Genomic DNA, 15,888 nt, shown 5'->3' on the forward strand with positions numbered 1-15,888 from the left:
ATTTACAAGGGATATGGTTAAAGGAATAATCCGGGATATGAAAACTTATCCCCTATCCTAAGGATAGGGGATGAGTTTCAGAACGCGGGGGGGTCTGACCGCCGGGGCCCCCACGCGATCTCCCGTACGGTGCTCTGATAGTCAAAGGCAAGGGGGCGTGTCCGACTACCACATGACGCGGCGCTGCCGACATGCGCCCTCAATACATCTCTATGCATTTGGCAGTCTCCAGCTCTACCATAGAGATGCATTGAGGGGGGGTGTCAGCCGCCGCGTCATACAGTGGTCGAAACGCGCTATTTCGGCAAAGAGCCAGGGGCCCTGTACGGTAGATCGCGGGGGGCCCCAGCAGTCCAACCCACCGCGATCTGAAACGTATCCTCAATCCTTAGGATGGGGGATAAGTTTTAATATCCCAGAGATCTCCTTTAAATAAGCCACTGCTGCATATACCATAGCGTTGTGGACCTCCAGATGTTGCAAAACTACAACTCCCACTGTGTCATAATTTGGCGCTAGTCACCGTTCTAGTCTGACTAATATATGAAGACCAGAGGTCTCCAAACTGTGGACCTCCAGATGTGGCAAAAAGATTCTGTTGCAGCAAAATCCCATTGATTTCACGGGATTCTGCTGCACTGTGCACACGGCGGATATATCTGCCACAGAAATTCCGATTCCGACATGTCAATTCTTTTTTTTTTTTTCCGGAATCGGCTCGGAAATGCTTTGCCATTTCTGGAGAAGGCGCATTTCCCAGCAGTCCTAGCGCCAGCATGTTCTGCTGTCGCCCGCTGTCTGCTGACATTCCGACGTGTGAGCATAGCCTTTCTACATAGGGTTCTACATACCTTATTAGTAAATAAGTTTGTCCTATTCTAAACTTCACAGACAGCCCCATTGACTTAAACTGGGAGGGGATAAGATGTCTAGGGGGCGGAGTACCCCTTTAAGCAAAGCATTATGGACCCACTTGGTATACGCCTCATCCACCCACCTAGAACAGGAGGGGTTGTCAGAATAAAAACAAAATGGTTCCGATACCGCAGTCCGTGCCCTTTTATATTAGTATTCTCCACCCACCTTGACTAGAAGCGACCTGTACTCCGCAGAGCTGAGCCGATTTATCCAGCGTACGGCTGGCGTCATGATACTGCAGTGTTGCGCTGCTCTGAGCAGCCCTTTACATTGCACGTGTTTGTGGTTTTTTTGTTTTTTTTTTTCCAATTTTATTTTATTTTTTTCTCTAAATGTAATACGAAAGAAGGGAGGTAACGTTACAATGATCTTTTACAAACCTCAAAAAATACCATTCGGCGGCATAAAAAGGCTTCAGGCATCCGCTTCCCATTCTTCACCTCGCTGAGAATAACGGGAGTCGTACCAAGCCACTTTCTGATGGCGGCATCAGCCGATGCCCTGCTGCTTTCTTCTCTTCTATTTTTTAGGCATTGTTATCAAATACCATGTCCTGGGGGGCATTCGACCCAGGAATCGTGACGAAAAAAATTCCCCTCTGTTTACTACTATGGCCACCTGGATGGACTTTTCATGAATTCCTTATCGCCGTGGCCGAGGATCATGCACATTAATGACCACAGGGTAACAGAGGGCAAAACTATTCATGCGGGGGGAACCTGTCCTGATATTTCACAGGGGGATAAACACCCAGTTCCCACCCAAAGTGTCAACTTGTGACTTATTATTTTTTCTTATTTTTTTTTTCTTTTTTAAGCCGTCACAATTTAATACATTTTTGTATATAATTTTTTTTTTTTTACCGCATTTCACAATTACAACAAATTTTAATCACACGTGAACATCCACTTAATTCTCCACTATCAATTACCATATTGATTTCTTCTTTTTTTTTTTTCAATTACTATTATTTCTTTTTATTATTATAATAATTTTTTTTTCTTAGATTTTCATACAATTTTTTTTTTTCTTCTTCTTTTATTTTTTTTTTGTCATTTTTTCTGTTTTTTATCACTTTATATATAGCTGGTGAGAGGAGATAAAAAACCGTTCCCGCTCACCGGGGCTTTGTTGAAACGTTTTCTTTCACTAAGCGTATTCTCTGGACGTTGAATTTCAAGTAACCTCTAGTCTCATTTATTTCACATGACTGTGTAAAGCTGCACTTTTCCTGATACCTTTCTGACGTTAGACACGCCGTCTGCCATTGGTGTCGTGTATTTTTTTTTTTGTAGCGCCTGTTCTGCCTGCATCCAGGACGTGCGCAAAAGACAGCTTGGCACATATATATACGGAAGAATAAAAATCTTTTTTTTTTTTACATTTTTTTATTATTATTTTGTTTTATTTTAATTTTTTCTTTTTTTTTTTAGTGTCTCGTTTGATTTCAGAAAGGTAATTTGAGCAAGAATTGTTGGCTTATTCCTAAACGCACGTAACGTAGAAGAGGTTAGTAGCAGCCCTTCCTTCTGTTTGCAATGTTAAAAAAATACCCGGCTAGGTTATATACTTTTTGGTGTTAAGGGGGAGGGAGGGGGGTAGCAGTTATTGTTGATGTAACACTGTTCTTTATTATATACATATTGCTCGAATGGACTATGGTAGGTTCCCAAGAACCCCCTGTAATCTGTATGAAGCCAAACGGGCGACCGCGTTCAGTCTAGAGCCCATTGGACGGTAGGAAGTTTTGGGAACTGTTGTCGTGTCGCCTTGTTTCTTGCGTTGTGTGCAACAAGGCACCTCCATGACACTTAACCTGATGCTACACAGCAGTGCAGTACTTTGACGTATATACTATAACCAAGCACCCACTCCCAGTATTCTGGGGCCTTCCCTGCTTGTCTATCACAACACACTGTAGATGAAGTGTATAGCACAGTGTTTTCCAACCAGGGTGCCTCCAGCTGTTGCAAAACTACAACTTCCAGCTTGCCCGGACAGCCGAAGGCTGTCCGGGCATGCTGGGAGTTGTGGTTTTGCAATAGCTGAGGGCACCCTGGTTAGGAAGCATTGATCTAGGCAGACTGACTAACCTATTCCTGTTGCTCAGTGATAATATGACTTCAGCACCTGTGCTGATCTGGGCTCGTCTGAGCACCTGTGCTGATCTGGGCTCGTCTGAGCACCTGTGCTGATCTGGGCTCGTCTGAGCACCTGTGCTGATCTGGGCTAGTGGTATAGAACTTTTTTTTCTCATGGATAACGTGAGTGACCAGCACATGTTTAACACAGACCATTGCAGTAGTGTCATGGCCATCTACACATATATATATATACATATATAGTCCAAAGGCTTCTACCGTGTGTGTAGGGAAGACTGTGGAGTGCAATGCTGCCCGATACCGCTGACATTTAATTTTTTTCCACCGTCAATGTCTGACGACGGGGCAGTCGACACACCCATTCGTCTTGTCTGATATTTCTGATAATAATTTTTATTTTATTTTTCACATCTTTGGAGATGATTCTCGCACATACTGTTGAATTAATGGTGTCTCTTTTTAAAGATGATTTACATTTTTTTAGATGTTCTGAAACGAAAAAAGAAAAAAAAACCTTCAAGCAAACTAACATTTTCTTGTTTAAGACTTAAATGTAAGAAACGTCAATTACGCGAAGAAAAAATAAATATATAAAAAGCAAAAAAAAAATAAAAATAATAATAATAATAATAATGAAACTTGTCCTTGCACCCGATTCCTTTTGGGTGTAGACCTGACCCATCTGTGTCTGCTGCACATGTATTTGTGATATTTCGCTTCTTTTCTTCCTGGTTTAGTGGTAACTAAATGCTGAATAATTTTCCAAAAGAGACAGAACCTTTGAAAGGAAAACTTTCAAAGTGCGAATATATAGATATATATATTTCGTAAGCCCGCTCCCTGTTAAACCCGATTTAATATAAACTTCCCGCTTTCTCTTCAGGTTTTTTTGTTTTGTTTTGTTTTTGTTTGTTTTTTTTATTAATTTTTTTTTTTATTTTTTTTTTTAGCTAGGTGAATCACTGCAATGAATATTTGTTAGTAATTTCATGTTAAACTGATACTGTCTGTGTTTAATTACAGTCAACAAAAAAAATATCTAAAAAAAACAAACAAAAAATAAATTAAAAAAAAAAAAACATGGCTTCTGGATTATATTTTCTCCCCTGTTAATAAACGCCCCCTTTTATGCTAGTCACCTGTTTAGTGGATGGGTAATGTGTAACTATCTCCCACTTCCCAAAAATCTTCCTGTCCTGTAATCCCTTGCCCCCAGCATCTCCATAGTTTATCAATGTAAGTTAGAGCGGCAAAAAACTCTTGAGAATGTCTGCTGTTGTGGAGAAGGTGGTGAACTTATGATGCAGAATGTTTAGGAACGCTTCAAGGAGGAGCTTGGTTTCCAGTTAGAAAGACTTACAATGCTTAATAAAGTCTATTCTTTTAGTAAAGCTTGGCTCTGGTCTTTCTTTTTCGTCCTTTTTATCGTCATTATTTGGTGTAAAATACAGTGTGTTTCTCTATTCCCAGCGTTTGACAATTGAGACACACAGTAAAAATTAAATGGGCCCTGTCACTTTAAAGAAAAAAAAAAAAACTTTTTACATGAACTTTTTTCATCTTTACGGCAAAACCAGGACCTCCAATGTAATGACGGGATTGAGAGCGCAGAACACCCAGGTAAAAGGAAATGAGGCTTATTCACCCATGATGCAACGCGTTTCACAGATAGACTGCTTCATCAGTGATGAAGCAGTCTATCTGTGAAACGCGTTGCATCATGGGTGAATAAACCTCATTTCCTTTTACCTGGGTGTTCTGCGCTCTCAATCCCGTCATTACGGCAAAACACCCAGGTAAAAGGAAATGAGGTTTATTCACCCCATGATGCAACGCGTTTCACAGAGACTGCTTCATCAGTGATTAAGCAGTCTGTGAAACGCGTTGTATCATGGGTGAATAAACCTCATTTCCTTTTACCTGGGTGTTCTGCGCTCTCAATCCCGTCATTACATTGGAGGTCCTGGTTTTGCTGTATTCTTTCGGACGTGGAGTAGCTGCAGACGCCTTACTATTTATGCCGTTATCCATTGTTGCACTTGGTTGAGTGTAACCAGTTGCGGTAAGCGCTCTTTTACCTCTAGCCTAAATTGTGCAACAACGGTATCACACTACGGAGCGCCGTCTATCTTTTATTTCAGATTTTTCATCTGAAGTTTTTTAATCAGTCTGGGAGAATTACATACTAAGTGCATTATTTCCTATCTCTGTGCCATCTGACAGGCTCCAAATGTAAGTCTATTGAGCTGTCTTGGTCACCTGCACAGAAAGCAGGGAGAGAAGCCCCCAAAGGGGTTATCCAGGAAAAAAAACTTTTTTATATATAGCAACTGGCTCCAGAAAGTTAAACAGATTTGTAAATTACTTCTATTAAAAAATCTTAATCCTTTCAGTACTTAAGAGCTTCTGAAGTTGAGTTGTTCTTTTCTGTCTAAGTGCTCTCTGATGACACGTGTCTTGGGAAATGCCCAGTTTAGAAGGGGTTTGCTTCTAAACTGGACGGTTCCCGAGACAAATGTCCCCATAGAGTACTTAGACAGAAAAGAACAACCTTAACTTCAGAAACTCATAAGTACTGAAAGGATTAAGATTTTTTAATAGAAGTCATTTACAAATCTGTTTAACTTTCTGGAGCCAGTTGATAGAGATATATATATATATATATATATATATAAGTTTTTTCCTGGATAACCCCTTTAAGGGGTCCCAGAGGGGAAAAATGGCAATATATCCATACTCCATAACTTTTCTTTTCTTTCTAGGAAGCATTCCACCATTCGAAGAACCAGGTAAATCTTCTTATCTCAAAAAATTCCTTCAGATGTCTGGAATAAGGTGTTGTCTCAAGTTAGCATGCAGGGCCATATAGTCTCCAAAGATATGTATGTATAATCCTAAAAATTATAGGAACAAATCATATTTAGAAAACATAAAGAAACAAATATGTGTGTGCCTCCGCAACATGGAATACAAATGCGAATACTATGGATGTGAATCGGATAATGGTTCCTGCAGGTAACGTGAGATGTTGAACCTATCTATACGATGGTAATCCGTTCCAAACGGACCATCGTTTGTTGAAACCATCGTATGTTGAGGGATCCGTGCAATGTAAAGTATAGGACAGTGGTCTACAACCTGCGGACCTCCAGATGTTGCAAAACTACAACACCAAGCATGCCCGGACAGCCAACGGCTGTCCGAGCATGCTGGGTGTTGTAGTTTTGCAACATCTGGAGGTCCGCAGGTTGAAGACCACTGGTATTGGAGGAAGTACTCACGTGTCCCCGCCACTCCGGACCGATACCACTGCCCTGGATGTCGCCCTCCATCGCTGTCGCCGCGTCCCCAGGGTGTCCCCGTTGCTCCGGCAAGACCTCTGCTTCCCCGGCATCCTCGCTCTCCGTCGCCGCCATCACGACGCTACGCACCCCGCTCCTATTGGATAACGGAACGGCGTGCGCAGCGACGTCATGACGACGATGCAGAGGATCCCGAAGAGGACGCGCCGGAGCCCCGAGGACAGGTAAGTGATCGTCAGCGGACCACACAGGGCACCGTAAACGGCTATCCGGTGGCAGCTGAAGCAGTCTGCTCTGCTGGATAGTCATTTATGCGATGGCCCCGACATACAAAACATCGTATACCAAGATAGTAACATAGGTGCACCAAGTATCCGTGTACACACATAAATCCACAGACCAAAACTGCTTGGTGTTTCAATTACATACTACTATCATTAAAGTGTATGCAATGGTATTCTGGTGTAATGTGTAAGTATGGTGACACCCCATGCACCAAGTGCCCCAACTCTCATTTCGTGTACAAGGTGACATATGTGTAGTCAAAACGTGTGATGTATATTAAATTGTGAAATATGTGAATAACACATATATGTAGAGAATGTGTTAATGTGTGTAAATAACATGAATTATTGTATATAGTGTATCAGTGAGAATGTGCTAGTGTTATGTGTATAAATGAAAATAAGGTGGAGATGTACTATGGAACCTAGTGTATGTAAATGTATTAGAGATGAGCGAACTTACAGTAAATTCGATTCGTCACGAACTTCTCGGCTCGGCAGTTGATGACTTATCCTGCGTAAATTAGTTCAGCTTTCCGGTGCTCCGGTGGGCTGGAAAAGGTGGATACAGTCCTAGGAGACTCTTTCCTAGGACTGTATCCACCTTTTCCAGCCCACGGGAGCACCTGAAAGCTGAACTAATTTATGCAGGATAAGTCATCAACTGCCGAGCCGAGAAGTTCGTGACAAATCGAATTTACTGTAAGTTCGCTCATCTCTAGTGATAAGTGCCAAATATCCCCAACCCAAAATAAACTCCTACTAGGGCTGGGCGGTATGACCAAATGTGTGTGTCACGGTATTTTTTTAACTTTTGGGTGTTCCACGGTATATAACGGTATTTCCTAGTGCCCCCCCATATTAATTATTAGCCCACATTCCTCTCCCGTGGGTCTGTTACAACCCCTTCCTATTGCCTCCCGCCCCTGGGGCTCGATCTCCATGGACTTTGTGGTAGACCTTCCTCCTTCAAAAGGGATGAACACCATTCTGGTCGTGGTCGACCGTCTCACAAAGATGGCCCATTTCGTCCCCTACAAAGGCATACCCACCGCCAAACCGACGGCCGATCTAATTCTCAGAGAGGTCTTCAGGCTGCATGGGATCCCGGACGAAGTGGTCTCCGACCGAGGCGTACAATTTGCCTCAAAGTTCTAGAAGAACTTCTGCCTGGCGCTCGGGGTTAAAGTAAACCTGTCCTCCGCTTTCCACCCTCAGTCAAACGGGCAGACTGAGAGAACTAATCAGACCCTAGAGCAGTACCTACGCTGTTTCAGCTCCCACCTGCAGGATGACTGGCTTGACCATCTCCCCACGGCCGAGTTCGCCTACAACAATGCTGAGCACAGCTCAACCAAGCACAGCCCATTCTTTGCTAACACAGGCTCGCACCCGGTGTTCATTCCCCACCTGCCCGTCGCCTCCACCCTCACATCAGTGGCCGAACGCCTAACAACCCTACAGGAGGCACAAAAGAACATTATAGACAACCTCCAGCTTTCCCAGAGGCGTTTTAAACAGGGAGCAGACAGACGTCGCAAACCCACCCCGGGCTTCCATGTGGGAGACAAGGTGTCGCTGTCCACCAGGAACCTCAGATTGAAGGTCCCCTCCAAAAAGTTGGCCCAAAGATACATGGGTCCGTTCCGGATCGACCTTCCGGACTCCATTAGGGTGCACCCTGTCTTCCATTGCTCACTCCTCAAGCCATACGTGGAGAACACCTTCACAGGCCGCCACTCGCCCCCTTCACCACCCGTGAGGGTACAGGGTGAAGAAGAATACGTGGTCGCAAAGATCCCCGACTCCACTGGGGAAGACTACAATACTTAATTGGGTGGGAGGGTTACCCTCCCGAGGATAACTCCTGGGAGCCAGAAGAAAATGTCCACGCCTCCAGACTGGTAAAAGAGTTCCGCCAACGGCGCCCCAGTAAGCCTGCCCCCTACGGTGCCTGGAGGTCACCTTGGAAGGGGGGGGGGGGGGGAAAGAGTACTGTTGGGATTCGAACCAGTGACCAGCCACATCCCAGGCGGTAGCCCTGCTTACTAGGCTACCGTCTTCTCTGGACATCCCTCCCTGAAACCTATTATGTAACCTCAGTCTTGCCAAGCCTTGCTCATCACCCTTGATTCCCCATATCTGGTACTTCCCTATATAAGTCCAGCCCCTTGCACTCTAGCTTGCTGATAATTGAGCTCCTGAGCCTTGATCAAGCTTCTCCTCATCTACTGCGCTTGCTACTACTGAAATCCACTGCTAACCCGGAATTGCCTACCGACTACTCTTCTGCTTTGTCCCTACTTACTGAACTGCTACCACCGTTGCCATCTGGATTGTCTGACCACGCTTACTGCCGCCTGCCCTGACCCACCGCCTGCCTACCTACTACGCCTCTGCCAGACTTCCTGCACTTACTACCTGCCTGTGGTCCTTGCCACTGGGCTCCACTCCTACCTCCAGCCAGCGGTCCTCTGACTCAGGTGAGCCTGTAGGATTGTTACACACTGTATATGACTCTTGTTTGTGACGCTTGGCTGAGAGAAGACAGTGTCTGCAGCTATTAGCAGCAAATTAAGCTGACAGATTTCCTCTAAAGTGATCTGTCAACTGCAATTCACATTACAAACTGCTGACACTGATAGGGCAAGGCGACACTGATAGGGTAAGGTATCTTCAATATATATCTTTCTGTGATTCCACAGCTTAGAAACATGTTTTCATTCTCTGGACAGGTGTTCCAAAGCCCCTGAAGTGATTGGGGCTAGAACGCCTCCTCAGCTGGAAGCCGAGCCATGTTTCCAAATCTTGTTCCTGCTGTGTGTACAAATTTAGCCCAGGAACAAGATTTATAAGCAGGGCTCGGCTTCAGCTGACTGTCTATCAAGTAGGGATAGGGAGGGGAAGGGGAGCAAGGAGGCAATCCAGCTCTCTTATTTCTAGCCCATAGAAATAAATCAGTTTGTGGTGAGGGTAGATGGAATGACCCAAGGGGCAGATGGCATTAACCCCTTGTGTTCATGATGCCAGGGCGTGGTTTTACCTCTACACAACCTGAAGGTATACCGCTGGATCCTGGGCTAGGCACGAGTCAGACAGGTATAACAGTCTTATCGGCTTGGCTAGGCCCAAGGAGGTGACCAGTGACTTCAGAGACCTCAGGGCTTGCTGGGACTTGTAGCGGACTTGGACAATTTGATGTAGGGCCATGCTGACTTGACACAGATTTATCTTGGCTGGGACTGACTAGACAGACTTCGCCCCATTTGTAGCTTACCAGGTTTTGACGTTCACCTGTGGGGTAGTAGACTTTTGGATGCGTGGCTGCATGGTAGGCTTCAGACCTCCTCAGGACACCAGACACTCTCTCAGAACTTGACCTCACTGCAACATAGCTAAGCAGGAAAAGAGACATAGCTAGCTCCACCCAGGGCTTATATGGAGGAGACTCTGGAGGGGTCCCATAGGTCACCCTGTAGGTCACTGGTACCTTCCTTGGTTACAACACATAGCAACATTACTTAAAGGTATATAACAATATATGTACATTACAATATATAACATAGGCAATGCTCAACCAGTTAGGGTACATAGGTGAAGGGGGGGCCCAGAGGTCGCTGAATGGATTCTGCCTGACAGGGCAGCAATGGTACAGGGGTGCAACTCCTGTACTGGGCCACCACAAGTTGCACATGTCTAGATAGAGAGATGGATTGATAGATAGATATGAGATACATAAACAGGAGAATACAGCAGCACACTGCTAGCACAAAGATACAGATACAACATAAATGCTATACAGCTATAGTGCAAAAAATGAAAAAGTGAGGTACTTAGCTCACAATTTGGCGGCCAAATAGTATGGACCATCCCACCACCGTAAGGTGACCTCATTGGGACGGACCCTACACTATGAATATGCCTCTGTGAAATCAGTTTAACAGGCATTGCAAGGTCTGAGATGTCCAAGCACCTTATACACACCTAATAGAGGCAGGTGGGGTGCAGGAGCCAACATGGAGGCAGCCACTCCCCCTTATATGTAACACAAACAAAGATAAGTTGGCCAGCACTACTGATACCAAAACTAGATAGATATGCGATGGATAGATATGAGATAGATAAATAGAAAGATAGATAGACAGAACATATTATGTGGTACTTTCATGTACCATATCTCCTTACATATATTTTCCTAATGGATGTTTAGTAGATACATAGTAAATGGAAATGTTACTCATGTTTTTGTAGGGTGTCTTTTGCACTGCACAAGGAAACGTTTTAAACCTGCAAAAAATGCTAATACAGCTACCTGGAAAAAAAAATGCTTCTTCAATTGAACAAGAAGTATGGCAAACATGGAAAGGATCCATTCCAAGGTAACCGTTCACCTTGTCCATCCCTCCCAAACTCAGAGGTGTATATATATATTCCAAACAGATTGTTTTAGGAACATTTTGCTTTAAATCTGTTATCTCACCAGACAGGAATTCATGGGGCTGTATCAGAGGCCAATGGACACCCAGAAGAGAACACTCAAGAGGATTTCTACTTCTTCTGTCTTCTCTGATTGATAAATACAGTGTTCAATACTTGTGATATATCAAATAAATATATACACAATGGGGGGAAAGGGGCATTTCATACGCCGGTCTAAAGTAAATCCCCACCAGTGCAGGTCACTGGATTTATCAGGTCCAGGTGCATGGGAGGCAGTCTTCGAAATCTTTTAGTATTGTAGTAAATTGGGGACATGGGGGCATCCATGCCCCATTTGCACAAACTACGCCCCCTCCATAGCAAGTCCCGCCCCCTCAGCAAGTGTGGTGCAAACTTAAAAAGAAAAAAAAATGGCATTACTTTTGAGCAAATTGGGTGCTTTCGCAAAAGTTTGCACTTAATGCAGACTTGATAAATGCCCCCCATAATTTTGTTTGCTGTTTCAGAATTATAAACATAGTAAAAATATAGGGGGAGATTTTTTTCTCGCATAGTTGGTTCTGGGTAATTACAAATTAAATAATAAACCATACTCACCTGCCCCAGTCCCCTGCTGCTGTCCTTCCAAGTCCCCACTGCTCTTTACTTCTTCCTGCTTCAGTGACTGGTTGAGGAAGCAGTTGCTGCTTATGTATAGTCCCCATGGGAACTGCTTGCTCAGCCAGTCACTGACTAAGATGGGTCACCGCTTTGGTTAGTGACTGACAGAGTGGGCAGCTTCTATGGGGACAACACTTCACAGGAAGAAGCAGAAAGCAGTGGGGACTGGAAATGGCAGCAACATGGGATTGGGGCAGGTTAGTATGGTTGATTTTTTCTGTTCTAAAGGCACGTCCGCAGGCAATCTGATACCAGGTATACAGTGAGATTTTGTGCGTGCAATTCATTCATACACTGCCTAAAGTGCAGAGTTCATGCACAAAAACTTACTGATTTTCAGCTATGAGTTTACCTGAGGAGTTATGTCTGTAAAATCCACAGCAAGTAATGTATGTGTAAACAATCCCTTAAAGCATCACAAAATATTGATCGCCTGAATAACCCTTTAAAGTGGAACTCTATAGTTCTACTCCTGCCCAACCTTCAGATCGAGCATAAAGAAACCCAATCCATGTGGTGCAACTGTCTGAAGCCTGTTAGTTTGAAATGGGCTTGTGCAAGGAACTGGTTGGGTATCCTAGAGTTGCCTTGGCAACTGTGCCGTCCAGGGTGGAATGTATCTTTTCACACCCAATATGAACATTTGGCAGGAGCTGAAGTTACGCTTTAATGTTCACACTACGGAATCTCCATGTGGAATTCTGGTAAGAAATTCTGTTCGGAGATTCCACTGCACTATTCTAGCATTGGTGTGAATTGGTCTTCCGCTGACCCATTCACACTGTAGAATTTTAGTGGCAGAAAGTTAAGGGGAGATTTATCAAAACCCGTCCAGAGGAAAAGTTGCTGAGTTGCCCATAGCAACCAATCAGATCGCTGCTTTCATTTTGTAGAGGCCTTGTTAAAAATGAAAGTAGAGATCCGATTGGTTGCTATGGGCAACTCAGCAACTTTTCCTCTGAACAGGTTTTAAGAAATCTCCCCTTTAATTCTTTCAGTGGACTTATACTCCGACTGCATTGCTGTCAATGGTGATGGTGCTGGGCCTAGTCTTAAAGGAGTACTCCGGCGTGCACTTTTCCCATTTTATCCCGTCCGGGCTGCAAAATAAAAGAAAACGCACTTTCTCTTACCTGCCAATGAGCCCCCGGAGCTCCGATACTGGTGTTTGGTCCCCGGGCTGTATTCTTCTTACTTCCTGTTAGCCCGGCACGTCACACGGAGCTTCAACCTATCACCGGCCGCAGCGATGTCCTGCCTCGTCCAGCTCTGGAGTATAATACAGGATATAACTCAGGATCAGTACAGGATAAGTAATGTAATGTATGTACATAGTGACCTCACCAGCAGAATACTGAGTACAGCTCTGGAGTATAATACAGGATATAACTCAGGATCAGTACAGGGTAAGTAATGTAATGTATGTACACAGTGACCTCACCAGCAGAATAGTGAGTACAGCTCTGGAGTATAATACAGGATATAACTCAGGATCAGTACAGGATAAGTAATGTAATGTATGTACACAGTGACCTCACCAGCAGAATAGTGAGTACTGCTCTGGAGTATAATACAGGATATAACTCAGGATCAGTAATGTAATGTATGTACACAGTGACCTCACCAGCAGAATAGTGAGTACAGCTCTGGGGTATAATACAGGATATAACTCAGGATCAGTACAGAATAAGTAATGTATGTACACAGTGACCTCACCAGCAGAATAGTGAGTACAGCTCTGGAGTATAATACAGGATATAACTCAGGATCAGTACAGGATAAGTAATGTAATGTATGTACACAGTGACCTCACCAGCAGAATAGTGAGTACAGCTCTGGAGTATAATACAGGATATAACTCAGGATCAGTACATCTGGCCATTAGGGTCCTGTTCCCTAATGTAATACCATGGACACTATACTGACTACTCTGAACAGTTCAGCAGCTGTATAATATCTGCCACCACCAATATGGCTCCTGAGGCCGATGTCATTTGAACGAACTTTATTGACAGGAACATGTCGCTGAACTCTGATGCTGACTCTGGGAGGAGCTAGCAGGCTAATGGCGTCGCGAAGGCCTAAGTCCCCTCCGTCACCTATGTCGCGGTTTTCGCGGTTCCAGTGTGGATTTGACCCTACAGAGCTCATTCTCTGACCGGCTGCGGTTCTCCCGTCCCCGCGGCCGCCCCTGTCAGCCGCCACCGTTCACACCTCGGCTGGAGTGCGGGCGCCGCACCAGGCCTCGGCCTCAGGTAAGACTCGCGGCCGGGCCCGTCATAGTGCAGAGCGGCCTCTAGGTGCTGGGGCCCCGGGAGAGAGCAGGGGGTGGGAGACCGTCATCTGTAGTGTGCGGGGCCGCCATAATGGGGCATGGTCCTGCGGGGACCGGGACTGCTCCTCCGGGGGATCTGATATACTGCAGGGAGAGGGACAGACATCATCCATCATTGTCATCACCCTCATCATTATTATTATTATCATCATCATCCATTATTATTATCATTGTCATCACCCGTATCATCATTATTATCATTGTCATCACCCGTATTATTATTATTATCATCATTATTATCATTGTCATCACCCGTATCATCATTATTATTATCATCATTATAATTATTATCATCATCCATCATTATTATCATTGTCATCACCCGTATTATTATTATCATCATCATTATTATCATTGTCATCACCCGTATTATTATTATTATCATCATTATTATTATCATCATCATTATAATTATCATTGTCATCACCCGTATTATTATTATCATCATCATCCATTATTATTATTATCATTGTTATCACCCGTATCATCATTATTATCATCATCACCCGTATCATTATTATTATCATCATCATTATTATCATCATCACCCGTATTATTATTATTATTATCATCATCATCACCCGTATTATTATTATTATTATCATCATGATTATTATCACCCTCATCATTATAATTATCATTGTCATCACCCGTATCACCCGTATCATTATTATCATCATCATTATCATCCTCATCATCACCCTCATCATCATTATCATCATCATCATTATTATCATTGTCATCACCCGTATTATTATCATCCTCATTATTATCATCCTCATCATTATTATTATCATCACCCTCATCATCATCCATCATTATTATCATTGTCATCACCCGTATCATTATTATTATTATCATCATCATAATCATCCATCATTATTATCATTGTCATCACCCGTATCATTATTATTATTATCATCATCATAATCATCCATCATTATTATCATTGTCATCACCCGTATCATCATTATTATTATTATCATCATCATTATCATTGTCATCACCCTCATCATTATAATTATCATCATCATTATTATCATCACCCGTATCATCATTATCACTGTTATCTCCCGTATCATCATTATCATTATTATTATTATCATCATCATCCATCATTATCATTGTCATCACCCTCATCATCATTATTATTATTATCATCCATCATTATTGTCATCACCCTCATCATTATTATCATTGTCATCACCCTAATCATTATTATTATCATCATTATCATCCATCATTATTGTCATCACCCTCATCATTATTATTATTATCATCATCATTATCATTGTCATCTTCTTCATCATCATTATTAGCATTATCATCTCCCTTATCATTATTATTATCATCATTGTCATCACCCTCCTACTCCTAATCATCATCCTCATCATTATTAATAATGATGGATGATGATAATAATTATAATAATAATGATGATGCTAAGGGTGATGATGATGAGGGTGATGATTATAATAATGAGGGAGATGATAATAATAAAGATGGATGATAATAATTATATCTTTATTATTATCATTATCATCATCCATTATTATTATCATTATCATCTCCCTCATTATCATCATCATTATTACCATCATTATTATCATCATCATCTCCCTCATCATCATCATCATCATCTCCCTTGTCATTATTATCATCTCTCTCCTCATTATTATTATCATCATCATAATCACCCTCGTCATTATTATCATCACCCTCGTCATTATTATCATCATCATCATTCTTATTATAGATGAGCGAACTTACAGTAAATTCGTTTCGTCACAAACTTCTCGGCTCGGCAGTTGATGACTTATCCTGCATAAATTAGTTCAGCTTTCCGG

At 43.0% G+C, this 15,888-nt stretch overlaps 2 protein-coding genes and 1 long non-coding RNA gene across 3 annotated transcripts in view; 2 read left to right on the plus strand and 1 right to left on the minus strand.

The window, feature by feature from the left end:
- Positions 1–4,411, plus strand: part of FAM120C (family with sequence similarity 120C) — a 45,233-nt gene extending 40,822 nt beyond the window's left edge. Inside the window, exon 17 of the mRNA XM_056540439.1 lies at positions 2,352–4,411. Coding sequence (XP_056396414.1) covers positions 2,352–2,382 — 31 coding nt within the window. The 3' untranslated portion in view covers positions 2,383–4,411. The remainder of the gene's footprint in view (positions 1–2,351) is intronic.
- The window catches only part of LOC130291561 (uncharacterized), a 14,520-nt gene extending 844 nt beyond the window's left edge, over positions 1–13,676 (minus strand). The window contains exons 1-5 of the long non-coding RNA XR_008847959.1: positions 13,520–13,676; positions 12,840–12,975; positions 9,884–10,001; positions 5,758–5,914; positions 1–3,509 (exon numbers count right to left, since the gene is read on the minus strand). The exon at positions 1–3,509 is cut by the window's left edge and continues 844 nt beyond it. This is a non-coding gene — a long non-coding RNA (uncharacterized LOC130291561). The remainder of the gene's footprint in view (positions 3,510–5,757; positions 5,915–9,883; positions 10,002–12,839; positions 12,976–13,519) is intronic.
- Positions 13,677–13,713: 37 nt separating this feature from the next.
- The window catches only part of PHF8 (PHD finger protein 8), a 37,258-nt gene continuing 35,083 nt past the window's right edge, over positions 13,714–15,888 (plus strand). The window contains exon 1 of the mRNA XM_056540441.1: positions 13,714–13,961. The gene's annotated coding sequence lies outside the window, so the exon portion shown is untranslated. The remainder of the gene's footprint in view (positions 13,962–15,888) is intronic.

This window comes from Hyla sarda, chromosome 9, assembly GCF_029499605.1.
Source record: "Hyla sarda isolate aHylSar1 chromosome 9, aHylSar1.hap1, whole genome shotgun sequence".
In the NCBI taxonomy this organism is placed as follows: domain Eukaryota; kingdom Metazoa; phylum Chordata; class Amphibia; order Anura; family Hylidae; genus Hyla; species Hyla sarda.